At 36.2% G+C, this 13,189-nt stretch overlaps 2 protein-coding genes across 2 annotated transcripts; one reads left to right on the forward strand and one right to left on the reverse strand.

Annotated features, from left to right (window-relative positions):
• The first annotated feature begins 240 nt into the window (after window positions 1–240).
• On the forward strand, window positions 241–12,465 carry LOC123879260 (protein obstructor-E-like). The gene is made up of 6 exons (XM_045926907.1): window positions 241–332; window positions 7,407–7,516; window positions 8,441–8,554; window positions 9,120–9,216; window positions 10,390–10,525; window positions 10,823–12,465. The coding sequence occupies exons 1-6, from the start codon at window positions 326–328 to the stop codon at window positions 10,995–10,997; spliced, it is 639 nt and encodes a 212-aa protein (XP_045782863.1). The 5' UTR covers window positions 241–325; the 3' UTR covers window positions 10,998–12,465.
• On the reverse strand, window positions 1,711–4,908 carry LOC123879247 (uncharacterized protein CG4449-like). The gene is made up of 2 exons (XM_045926877.1): window positions 3,252–4,908; window positions 1,711–1,807 (listed from the first exon to the last, which is right to left on the reverse strand). Exons 1-2 carry the CDS (start codon window positions 4,612–4,614, stop codon window positions 1,740–1,742), a joined length of 1,431 nt encoding a protein of 476 aa, XP_045782833.1. The 5' UTR covers window positions 4,615–4,908; the 3' UTR covers window positions 1,711–1,739.
• Window positions 12,466–13,189: the final 724 nt, after the last annotated feature.

Genomic DNA, 13,189 nt, shown 5'->3' on the forward strand with positions numbered 1-13,189 from the left:
CCGGGAAAGCCATGCCACCAAGCGTTCCAGTACGATCCAACAAGGGGTTTACGTTTAATATAGGTACCCCATACTGCCATACCCCTTTCAAGTTAGCCCGCTTCCATCTCAGACTGCATCATCACTTACCACCAGGTGAGATTTTATTCCAGGGTTAACTTGTATCTGAATTTAAAAAAAAAAATTTACAAGCGAAGTCGCTTGAAAACGCTAGTATAAACAAAATCTATATAAGATAAGGGAAACAAAAAAATCCAATAGTCCTAATTAAAGTGCTATTCAAGGAAGTGCAGTGATTAAAAAAAACCGCAAAAATTTAAAAAAAATGATTGGTACGTAAATAGTGTTTTTTACGTCGAAGCTACAAGGAGCCAATAGCCCTAATTCGCACGAGCGTTAAAAAAGCGTTAACAGGGCTCTCCCCGTCACTCGCTTCATACAATCGTAGTTCCAATTTCATTTGAATATTAAGCAACCAAAGTCCATGAAATTTTGCAGACATATTCTAGAAACTAATATCTGTGCCTGTGGTGTTTTAGATTTTTCTAAAAATATGTGGTTTCAAAATTACAGGGGCTCAAAGATTTGTATGTAAATATTTCAACAGAAATCTTGAAAACCACAGACATAGATATTAGTTTCTAGAATATGTCTGCTTTCATGGACTTTGGTTGCTTAGTATTCAAATGAAATTGGAACTACGTTTGTATGAAGCGAGTGACGGAGAGACCCCTTTTAAAACCCGGCGTTGCGCTGACAATACAAAGTGCGCGTTAAAAAAGCGTTGACGTGTGAACAGATACTTGGGAACGCATTTGTTCTATTTGAACGATTTTTTTAACGGACGTTAAAAAAGCTCTCGTGCGAATGAGGCCTTAAGAGCCCGCTTCATCGAAGCGTAACTCGTTGGCGGGTGGAACCTGTAATGCTGTTTCCACACATGACGGAAACAATGTTATCTGTGCGTGTCACCCTTTCCCTCTAACTGCACCTCACCAGCCTGGCTAGCATGGGCAGTAGATAAAAATTATATCCCCGATTATATCCACTGATTTCTATGACATCAGTGGATATAATCGGGGGATATAATTTTATCTACTGCCTTTCATATGATACCCCACTTGGCATAGTTATCTTACTCTGAAAATTGAAAATTCTATACGACATTTTCATTAATAGAAAATGTAATTACTAGACTAGTACATAGTTCTTTTACTAGCTGACGCCCGCGACTTCGTCCGCGTGGATTTAGGTTTTTCGAAATCACGTGGGAACTCTTTGGTTTTCCGGGATAAAAGTAGCCTATGTGATGTGCTAATCCAGGATATTATCTATCTCCATTCCGAATTTCAGCCAAATCCGTCCAGTAGTTTTTGCGTGAAGGAGTAACAAACATACACACACACACACACACATACAAACTTTCGCCTTTATAATATTAGTGTGATTGTATTATAATATTATTAGGATTAGGATATTAGGATAAGGATTGCATGCCGTAAGGTAGAATTTGGTAGAACCTAAATAGTAATAAGATCTGATACATATAAGATATTTGTAACTATTTATTAAAAAAAAACATGGTTTTCGGTTTTTTTTCGGAGTTAACCTAAAATGAAATATTTGTTGGATACACCCATTCCTGATTCAACGGACGAAAAAGTTATAGTGTCAAATTTATCCATTAGATAAAGTTTATCCAGAAGTTTGTAAAAAGGCCTTTAAAGTAGTAAATAAATTCAGCTAAGTATGATAACGTCAATGCAGTCTCCATTTTCTAAACCCATCTGTTGTGGAGTGTTAGTGCCTGAAAAAATTAAAAAAAAAAACATGTAAGCAATTATTGGCATATGTACATTTTTAGGGTTCTGTAGTCTGTACCTTAAAAGTAAAAAAGGAACCCTTATAGGATCGCTTTGTTAAATCAAATCAAATCAATCATTTATTTGCTCTAAATGCAGGTCAACAAAGATATTACAAGTATTCATTTTAGTATCACCACATTTGCCATGCGATGGCGTGCAAATATTTTATAGAGGCACTTATATCTATTGTTGTTATTATCTTAGTATGTTAGTATCTTATTGTTGTCTGTCTGTCAAGGGAATCAAAACCTAGGGTAGCTTCCCATTGATCTAGAATCATATATGGCAGGTAGCAATATCCTATGTAATCTCTAATGTACAGTGGATTTGTGGTTACGCCACAAAAAAAAAATATTTCTTGTATGATGGTACAAAACTGCAGAACTCTTTTTTTTGCTCTTACAGTCATTTATATCAAAATACTAGCCAATGCCCGCGACTTCGTCCGCATGGATTTAGGTTTTTTGAAATCCCGTGGGAACTCTTTGATTTTTCGGGATAAAAGTAGCCTATGTGCTAATCCAGGGTATAATCTATCTCCATTCTAAATTTCAGCCCAATCCGTCCAGTAGTTTTTGCGTGAAGGAGTAACAAACATACACACACACACACACACACACACATACACACGCACACACACACACACACACACACACACACACACACACACACACACACACACACACACACAAACTTTCTCCTTTATAATATTAGTGTGATTATGCAAGTAATGAAGTCTTATTTTTTTTTTTTTATGAAAATATTACAATAAAACTTAAATCTTATCTAATTACTTATTTATTACATTAATTTAATTAGTCATTTATGATCAACATTAATAGTTCTGATACATTGCAGGTGATTTTTCACGGAAAGTGAATTTTCACATATCCATACTAATTAATATTATAAATGCAAAAGTGTGTATGTCTGTCTGCTACCTTTTCACAATCCAAAAGTTTTTTTTTTTATATTCAGTCCACAAAACTGACTACAATTGAAAAAAAAAAATACAAGATGATAAGTTTAACTGATTCTGACAAAATTTGGTACAGAGTTAGCTTATATCCCAGGGACTACCCATCCCTATCCCCATAGGCTACTTTTTAACTCAGAAAATCAAAGAGTTCCATGGGATTCCTAATGATCCATCCGCTCAACCGATTTGTATCAAGGTACTGAGGTAGCATGCATCCATGTTATTGACATAGGTAACTTTTATCCCAAAAAATCAAACAGTTCTCACGGGATCTTTAAAAACCTAAATACATGCAGACAAAGTAGTGGGCATCCTCTAGTTTCATTATAAGTGCGAAAATTGGCACTCTGTGATACGTAGCCAACAATTGCTTGCTAAAAAATTGTAACAACGTAAAATAGTCTCACCTACAATGACGTCACCATCAAATTCAAACTTTAGCTTATTCAACGGAATCTCCAAGCGCTCAGCGCATTGTGTCATTGCTAACGATACTTTATCATCTTTCCCAATCGTTATTTCAATGGGCTTCTTACTATTCTGGCACTGAAATTTAATCTGGATTCCGTTAACTTTAGTCTTTTCATGCACTATGTCTTTTAAACTTTGACTAACGATACCTCCATCTATGAACTTTGCGATATTATAGTCTATGGATGCTGGTGTATCGTCACAAGTAAAGATTTTATTGTTATACGTGAACAGTAACTTGTCTTTACCAACGTTTTCCTTTTGTGCGAAATGATCAAATATTTGTGTTAACTTCTGGTATTTTCGTATCGTGAATTTAGAGATTTCCAAACTTCTCCATATGACTTTCACGGATAACGGTTCGTTGTCCTCGGCATCTGTTTCTTCACTATCTAACATGACAACATTATCCGTTACAGTGGTGGGCGTACTGGTAGGCTTACTGAATAAAGGTACATCATCCGATTTATCATAATATTCATCAGTATTACCAATACTATATGTTGGATAACTAGGAATCATATTAACATTTGGTAAAACCAGGGGTCTATCCATGATTGGTTGCCTCGTGCCTCCTCTTCCCCCCACCCTTCCCCTACCTCTGCCCCATGGGCTACCTCTTCCTCGTCGAGAGGTTGGGGTACCCCGACCTCTTCTACTAACATTACCAGTTAGTAAGCTTTCTAATACCTCTTCTACGGAACTGTTTGGTGAATAGGTTGCTCTCCTTTTTCTGCCCCTACCTCTACCTGTTAATACACTTAGTATATTTGCAAGTATTGAATCATCTGCTTCTGATATTGAACTGCTAGTTCCATTCCGTTTTCTTCTATTACTTGTGCCATTTAATAATTCAGATGTGTCTAATCTTAGTTCAGTGTCTGTGACATTGGTTTTCGATGCCCTACCTCTTTTTCCACCTCTACCTCGGCCTCTGCCTCTTGTGTTACTAACTTCAGGGGGTTTTGGAGGTTCTACAATGGATTCTTTCTTTTTCCTGCCTCGCCCTCGGCCTCTTCCGCGGGCGGGCTTCGAGTTTTTCGCAATTATTTCGTCCAAAATCAAGTCATCCTCAACTGAATCAATAAACGAATCATTCCTAGTGGTATTTGGTAAATCCGTAATTTTGGCCACATTTACGTCATTCACAGTACTGCTGCCTTCATGACTTTTCCCGATATTTTCTGTTGAACCCTCTTGGAATTCCAGATTTTTTCGAAGTTGCTCCCGAGCGAGTCTTATGTTTTTAAATACATTTACATTGCTATAAAACCCGTCGTCGGAATCCGACGAAGACATTGTTTAGATCACAGTGAATGAATGACAAAGGAACAAATAATATTTATTTATTGACTTGAAATCGATCACAATTCACAATTTGGCTTGTTGTAACTTGTAACTCCAAAAACTTAACTTTATGCAAATGTTAATTCTTTTTATAATCACTGTTTCCTATGTTATTGGTCTGGTGGTCTCCTTCATAATTTTTTGTGATTTATTATGCAATTTTTGCATTTTTAATAAACGAAGATGCAAAAACAAGTCATAAATACCATACGACAAGGAATAAGGAGTTTTTGTTTTGGTTTTGAGTCTTGAATGACATTGCCAGGGGGGCGTAGTTTTAAAACAAAGGTTGCCAGCAAATAAAAATATCTCCTCAATTTCAGAGAATATATTGAAAATGTCAATGTTGAAAACTGAGTAAGTTTTGTCTTGTTTATTCTAAGGTTTTATCTGATTCCAACTGATAGAAAAAATGGGAAAGCATTCCCTGTTTCCACAGCGAGAAGTAATAATAAAATCCATTAGAAGGCCTTGCAATCCATCAGGTTTATCTGCTTAAATATTATATTTACGTATATACATAGTTATAAGATGCGGAAACATTTATGCTGTATCTATCGTGATATTAATGTATGGAATGAATGTAATATTAAAAAAACAAAACAGTGAATTTCTGATTTTTTACTTAGCAACACCTCATACAGGGGGACAGCGTGACACTTGACAAGATGGCGGCGTTAGTTCCGATCTCCGATCAAGGTTCCGATTGGCTACGCGCCAAAAGATCCTTCTCCCTTGTCGCAGTGACAAAAAAAAGAAAAGAATGACATTTGCCCATAGACCATTTCTTTTTTCTTCAGACTTCAACTGGCTTTACTGCTCTGAGTTCTAGCCTTTTTGAACCTAGACCATAGATAAAATATTAACACGCCACAAACGAACAATTCTTACAATTTTTTTTTCAAACTGTCTTCACCATTATTTACTTTAAAATATTATATTTTAGTAAAAATTTTTTCGTCACAGTTACAGTTAGGTACGGTTTTCAATTTCACACAGTCGTAGATATTCTAATAATTAAGTAGTTATTTATTAATTGCTTTAATAATGAATCGTGTGCGTAAATAAATATCGCTAACATATTATTTTGTAATTTGCATGTTCATTAATGGTTTTAAGAAAATATATGAATATTTAAATGTAACTGATTAAAATTAACAGCAATGCTTTGATAACAAGTCCACAAAATAATTGATAAAACATTGATACGAATCTAAAACTGTAATCAAACAAGTAAATTCGGAGTTGATTTTCATGTTTTCATCGATTGATAATGCGATATGAAATTATAATGCAAATTTTATCTTTTATGTTAAAATCTTGGACTTGACTGGAAAACCGTGAAATACAACGTTTCTGGCTTTTTTTATATTCACTATACGCAAACGCTTGAGTCTTGACCACAATCACACTTGATGAAAAGTGATGATGTGGTCTAAGATGGGACGCGTCTACCTAGAAGATCACTCTTGTTTTAAAGATAACCGGATTGTAATTGGTGGGAAACACAGATCGCGGAAGAGTATTCCAAACCTTAGCCATGCGTATGAGGAATGAAGGTAGATGGAATGTCGACGACATAAGGATGAAAACTCGCCCGACGTCTTGCGGTTCGGTGGTGGTATATTCCCCTCTACTTTTATTACAGGTAGTTACTTTCAAGTCAAGAGTGAATATAGGCATCAAGCAAGCGCACTCCATCTAGATTCTAGTTAGGCTGTATCATCACGTCTTGCTATATTCTATCCGGGGAATGTAGTTAGTTAATAGCTCTCTCTCTCTCGTAATCCCATACAAATAATAGAGACAGAAAATTCAGTGGACGCTAACGATTTTGAGTTACAAACGAAGCTATCTATTTAAATTGAATTTCGAATGTCAATGTTCGCGTGATTAAAAAATTAAATCCTCGCGGACGAAGTCTCAATATGATATCGTAATTCGTACCTAACTATATTATTATAGTGCATACATTTTGAGAACACATTTTGAAGAGGGGTTTCAACCCCCGACTCAAAAAGAGGGGTGTTACAAGTTTGACGTGTGTATCTGTGTATCTTTTTGTGGCATCGTAGCTCCTAAACCAATGAACCGATTTTGATTTAGTTTTTTTTGTTTGAAAGGTGGCTTGATCGAGAATGTTCTTAGCTAGGTATAATCTAAGAAAATCGGTTGAGCCGTTTGAAAGTTATCAGCTCTTTTCTAGTTACTGTAACCTTCACTTGTCGGGGGTGTTATAAATTTTTAATTTAGGTACACTTGTTATTGAACCAATATTCACTGTTTATAGCTGGACACTTTTTCAATTCTCTCCCATGTGAGATCGTTCTCCTAACTTCTTTTCGTTCTACGTAAACCTTTTAGTAAGAGTTAGCGCACACCACGGTACCTTACGTTTTTTCCCCGCAATATCTGTAAAATATAGAACTAGGTACATAGAAAAGCGCGCATTCTGAAATTAATTTCGCACAGAATAGAATAGAATAGAATAGATTTTTATTCAAATAAACTTTTACAAGTGCTTTTGAATCGTCAAATAATTTACCACTGGTTCGGAATGCCGTTCCTACCGAGAAGAACCAGCAAGAAACTCGGATTTTGATTGATTTCAATTCAAGTTTACGGATTTCAAAACGCACCGCAACTCGCCGCACTCAACCGCACTTTTAACAGTTGACACCCCAAATATGGCGAGTGCGTTCTCAAAAATGCATTTTTCAAAAAAAAAAAAATATTTTTTTCAGGTAACTATATCGTGTCGCTTCTTATCTTCGTGAGCTGCGTCGCCCGCACCGTCCGAGGCTCCTTCGAGGGCGTTGACCCCAACACGCTGTCATGTGATCCCAAAGGAGAGGTACGTGGCCACGTCCTACAGCCAGGAATCGAAGCCGGGACCCTGGGCGCACCAGCACGACACCGCCATTGTAAAACCAAAATGGCGGCTGCAAAATATAAAATGGTTGTCAAAAAACCTCTGGGCGCACCAGCATTGTAAAACCAAAATGGCGGCTGCAAAATATAAAATGGTTGTCAAAAAACCTCTGGGCGCACCAGCATTGTAAAACCAAAATGGCGGCTGCAAAATACAAAATGGTTGTCAAAAAAGCCACCAGTGGTTGACCTGGGTTTGCACGCTATACATTGCGGGTTTGAAAAATACTAAATCACTAAAACTACAAAATAAGGCAAATGATCATTGGCATTGGGTTATGTTTAGGGTTTCACAGATCACTAACGTAAAGTACTAAATTATATTATTCTGTGTTACTAGGTAGACTAATAATAACCCTAAGTTTTTGCTATTTGTAGCGTTCAGGTTACACTATGTATTAATTTCTTTTGACGCTATAACAACAAATCACACTATCACACTTCACACTACATTATAAAGGCGAAAATTTGTGTGTGTGTGTGTGTGTGTGTGTGTGTGTGTGTGTGTGTGTGTGTGTGTGTGTGTGTGTGTGTGTGTGTGTGTGTGTATGTTTGTTACTCCTTCACGCAAAACTACTAGACGGATTTGACTGAAATTGGGAATGGAGATAGATAATATCCTGGATTAGCACATATGCTACTTTTTATCCCGGAAAATCAAAGCGTTCCCACGGGATTTTGAAAAACCAAAATCCACGCGGGCGAAATCGCGGGCATCGGCTAGTACCTAATAAAAAATCGCCGTCATGAAGATTAAAAAATAAAGTGTTATTTCTTGTACAATGGTACGGAGCCCTTCATGTTTGAGTCCGACTCGCACTTGGCTGATTTTCATATATTCTTTCAGATACACCTCCTGCTTCCCCACTTTTATGACTGCACAAAGTTTTTCATGTGCGCTCACGGAGAAGAGGTGCTGTTCTCCTGCCCTGCACCACTCCACTTTGATTTTGTTCTACAGGTAGGTAAAGTTTACTGAGTACGGGTCTCCCCTCAGAAGGGTTTAGGCCACGCCACGCTAACCCAATTTTTTGTTTTTAAAGTGTGTCTTCCTTTTTTTACCCGACTGAGGCAAAGCCAAAAGGAAGGGTTATGATTTTAGCAGTCTATGTATGTATGTGTGTATGTATGTTTGTATTTAAATTCTGTGTGTTCCACCCTAGTGCCTAAACTACTGTGCCGATTTTGATGAATGAGGTGTCAATTGATTCGTCGTAAAGGTCCGGGTGACATAAGCTATGTTTTATACGAAAAAAATTTACCTAACGGATGTTACATCAAAAAAGTGGAGGTCTCCAAAAAATTGTTTTTGCTATTGTATCGAGTGGGGTGTCAAATGAATGAGGAGAAAATCCTGAACTCACAAATAATTAGACACGTTTAAAAAATCACAAACTTTATTGTATTACTATTAAAAAAATGTAAGCTTTTTTTTTATTTTTTATTTGTTTTTTTAAACTTAAATAGGGGAGAGTCGGATATATTGTACCAGTTTTCAGTTTGCCTAATTATTTCATATTTTTTAGACGTGTAACTGGGCCGACCAGACGAAATGCGTCTTCCGAGATGGCCACGAAGGTTCTGGTGAGGACTGGATGAGTGACAACGCTGATTTACCTTACGGTACTGATATTTATTTTCTTCCTGGGTTCCGTAGTCCGTACCTGAAGAGTGTCAACGGAACCCTAGAAAACCTCTATTAACTAACTCTAAGCCTCTTTAAAGTACTTTTTATCGAAAAAAAAAACACTTTCTCCAAAACAAACAAGTGTAAGCGGTTCACTTAGCCACGGCTCTAATGTCCCGGCCTCATTAACGGCCAACAACGCGTTGTTCAACGGCGTTACCCTTTAAACGTAGATGTAGCCACGATCAACGTACAACGGCATTCACAATGCCGTTTGGCGTCAGACGATTTTAACCCCAATCCAATTGGCATTAGATGTTAACCGTTCAAGTGTGGTCACTCAGTTTAACGCGTTGATTATCGCAGTAATTATGGCGTTCATTGTTGGTATTGACGATTGCTCTGGTGGGCTGCTTCGGGCTTAGCTAGTTACCACTCTACCGGCAAAGCCGATACGCTACGATGTCGTGTAGAAACCAACGGGTTATGGGTTTAATGAAAAATGCCATACCCATTCCAGGTTAGCTCGCTTCTAAGATTACATCATCACTTACCACCAGGTGAGATTGCAGTCAAGGGCTAACTTGTATCTGTATAAAAAAAACGTCAACCTAAATAGTTATAGCCGCAACATAAAACCACTAAAATTTCACCATTTAAGAGCATTATAATTTTAGATCCTTACATATGAAATTGGTGTCTTGCCGTAGGTACTGGCCACTTTGATCTCAAATATCTCCTCTTTGGTTAGGAATTCCAATTTCAAATTTATACAGCTATGCACTCATACTTTTGTGTTTTGAAGACCCTAATGCATTAGTTTTTTCCTCTTTTGGTGATTTCCTCTTTTGATTGTAATTTTTTTTTTGTTTTTTTTTTTTTGCTTTAGTTTTTTTTTTAATTTAAAACATATCACAATTATACGTATGTTTTTTTTTATTGAAAATTTACAATAAAACTTAAAGCTACCCTTATCTAATTACTATACAAATCATGCCCGCGTGGAATGGTGCCAAGAATACTGGCTGCATTTCCGCGTTGGACAGCCAGGCTGATCCGTTGCGCAAAAAATGAGCCAAAATTTTGATTGTAATCATTTAGTAAAATGGAAAACTTGAATATCGCGTTACATAATATTTAGATTCTAACAATCCTGTCTTGTCTTCCAGGCTCTCTGCTGACAGGTGATGCTGTGGCGAACAAGATCAGACCTCTCAACATCGAACCACCCGGCAAGTCTCCAAAATTCGACACCAGCCTAAATTGCCTGAGGGCTGATGATGCGTCGAGACTTGTGGCTTATAAGTAAGTCTCCCTACTTATAATCTACTAGCCGATGCCCGCGGCTTCGCCCGCGTGGATTTAGGTTTTTTGAAATCCCGTGGGAACTCTTTGATTTTCCGGGATAAAAAGTAGCCTATGTGCTAATCCAGCATATTATCTATCTCTATTCCAAATTTTAGCCAAATCCGTCCAGTAGTTTTTGCGTGAAGGTGTAACAAACATACAGACACACACATACAAACTTTCTCCTTTATAATATTAGTGTGATTTTCAATTTAAAAAAAATGTTGTTCTAATGTTTATTATTTTGCTTATCAGGGGTGATTGCCAGCGGTACTGGCACTGCGTGAGGGGTGTTCCGCAGACGGCGTACTGCTCTGATGGTTTATACTTCAACGAGCGAACCCAGCAGTGCGACTTCGAAGCAAACGTCAAATGCTCTGTCTTACAAGAAGACGAGCTCAACGGGGAGTTCCTCGCCATAAAGAAGTAGACCTTACCAGAAACACCACGAAGGACTAAGGACTTAGATAATTAGGACGTTAATATGCGGTGCAATGGAGTGTTGTGTCGATGTGAACATTGTGTTGGAATGCATTACATTACATACGATAGTGTTTTTTAGTTAGACAATTATGACAACGTTTAGTACCTTCACTAAACTTAAGCCCAATCATTTATCATATTCTATAGACATTCTAGAACGCAATTAGTCAAAATGATCTGTCTTACAAGAAGCTGAGCGGAGTGATCCTTCCCATTAGGGAGAAGTAGACCAGATAACCCATGAAGACCTAATGGAGTTAGATAAGACACAGTGACCCCAGTAATCTGACTTCGAGGCTAAATTTAAATGCTTTGTCATACAGAAAGTCAAAATCAATGGGCAGTTCTTTGACACCAAGGAATAGAAATATAACGTTCTAAAAACCTTTGCGAAAACTCAAGACTTTACAATTTTAACATTCAAATGCAGTAACCTGGTGTATTTGTGAACAGTATGAGAATTTCCAAAATGCTTATTTAAGGGGCATGAGACGGGCCTGCCTGCCAAAAACAATAATTTGTGAGAATAGTCGATACTAGAATTAATTTTTTAAACTAGACTCTTTCAAGTAAAGATTTTTATATGAACCTGTGAGGATGACACTGCCATTGTCGCATATATAATACCATAAGCCGACGTTCTCGTATTAGTTTACAAATTGCGAAAAACCAAATTAAGTACATTTGAATTTTGCGAGCAGGCCCGTCGCTTCAAGCAATTATTACAATCTTCTTCACGTATTTAATATTGAGTATTTTCTAGATGTATATGAAAACTTAAAACTAAATATAAATTCTTAGTGGCTGCATTTGCCTCATTGTTTTAACATATTTTCAACCTTACTCAGTCTGTGTCATGCTAAAGTATAAATAAAGTATGGAAAATATAGCTACGAAATAGTATTACACATTTATTCGGTAAAATGGGGATGATGATTAGGTCAAAAAAAAAATATTTCTTAGTAATTATTAAATAGAGGGTCTTCCAAAATTCGTAAAATCAACATTCGCTGGTAGTTTTAACTTTGCTAACCTTTTTAAATTATCGATTTAACTAAAAAGTACGTCGAATTACGTCAAATATTATGACGTCACATATGTGTATTTTATACAAGCTCCCATACTATGCGAGCGTTTTGACGTTTAAAAAATATCGCTGATTTAACTAGTAATTATCATCCCTATTGTAAAAAAAATCAGTTGATGTTCAGTTTCCATGTTCCGTTGATCGGTAACATTAGAAGCAATCTCTGTTATTTTGCATATACTTAGTATAGTTTAATTATCACTATATAAGTTTCAAGCAAAATCTGAACTTTGAGTTATTATTATTGTATTAGCATATTGTATAATATTGATATTATTTAACACTTTGTACCTACTATTTATGCCATTTTTGACAATAAATAATATTTGAAACATGAGCGTATTTATTTCAGTAAACATCTAATAAGTTTAATCGTGAAGCATATTGTATAAAGTACAATGATATTGTTTAACACTTTGTACCGATTTATAACGTTTAACAAATAAAAAAATTATAATAAATAAATATGTTTAAAAGAATGAGCGTCTTTATTTTAGTAAACTTGTTGATTTTGAAATAAGTTTATTTATTAATCACGGAAGTATTTAAGCCTAAAATTATAGTATCTGCATTCAATCATAAATAAACAATAATGTAAGCCCGTAAAGACTACCTTGGAAAACACCTTGTAAAGCAGTAGGTAGTATAAATTATAGTACTTATTTGCACAATTCTTGTGTGCGGTTTAGTTTCTTACACCGCATTTGAGTAAATAATAAGTATTAATTAATAATAGAATGACCGTAGAAAGCAATATTATTGTTAAGTAATTCAAAAGCTTTTGAAGGGTCCATGCTTTTAGCAGTAATTAAACAACTCGTCTAAAGTATGGTAAAGTTTTACATAACAGGGCTCTCTCCGTCACTTACTCCATACAATCGTAGTTCCAATTTCATTTGAATATTAAGCTACCAAAGTCCATGAAATTTTGCAGACATATTCTAGAAACTAATATCTGTGCCTGTGGTGTTTTAGATTTTTCTAAAAATATGTAGTATTAAAATTACAGTGGCTCAAAGATTTGTATGTAAATTTTTAAGACCGCGTAACTT

This window comes from Maniola jurtina, chromosome 27 (genome assembly GCF_905333055.1).
Source record: "Maniola jurtina chromosome 27, ilManJurt1.1, whole genome shotgun sequence".
Classification (NCBI taxonomy): Eukaryota; Metazoa; Arthropoda; class Insecta; order Lepidoptera; family Nymphalidae; genus Maniola; species Maniola jurtina.

What these genes read in the sequence shown, in the direction of transcription:
- LOC123879260 (XM_045926907.1), top strand. An exon ending in ACTTTGATTTTGTTCTACAG is followed by an intron (nt 8,555 to 9,119) that starts GTAGGTAAAGTT and finishes CATATTTTTTAG; the next exon opens with ACGTGTAACTGGGCCGACCA. An exon ending in CAACGCTGATTTACCTTACG is followed by an intron (nt 9,217 to 10,389) that starts GTACTGATATTT and finishes CTTGTCTTCCAG; the next exon opens with GCTCTCTGCTGACAGGTGAT.
- LOC123879247 (XM_045926877.1), bottom strand. Translation starts at nt 4,614, where the DNA reads ATGTCTTCGTCGGATTCCGACGACGGGTTTTATAGCAATGTAAATGTA. An exon ending in TGATGGTGACGTCATTGTAG is followed by an intron (nt 1,808 to 3,251) that starts GTGAGACTATTT and finishes TAATTTTTTCAG; the next exon opens with GCACTAACACTCCACAACAG.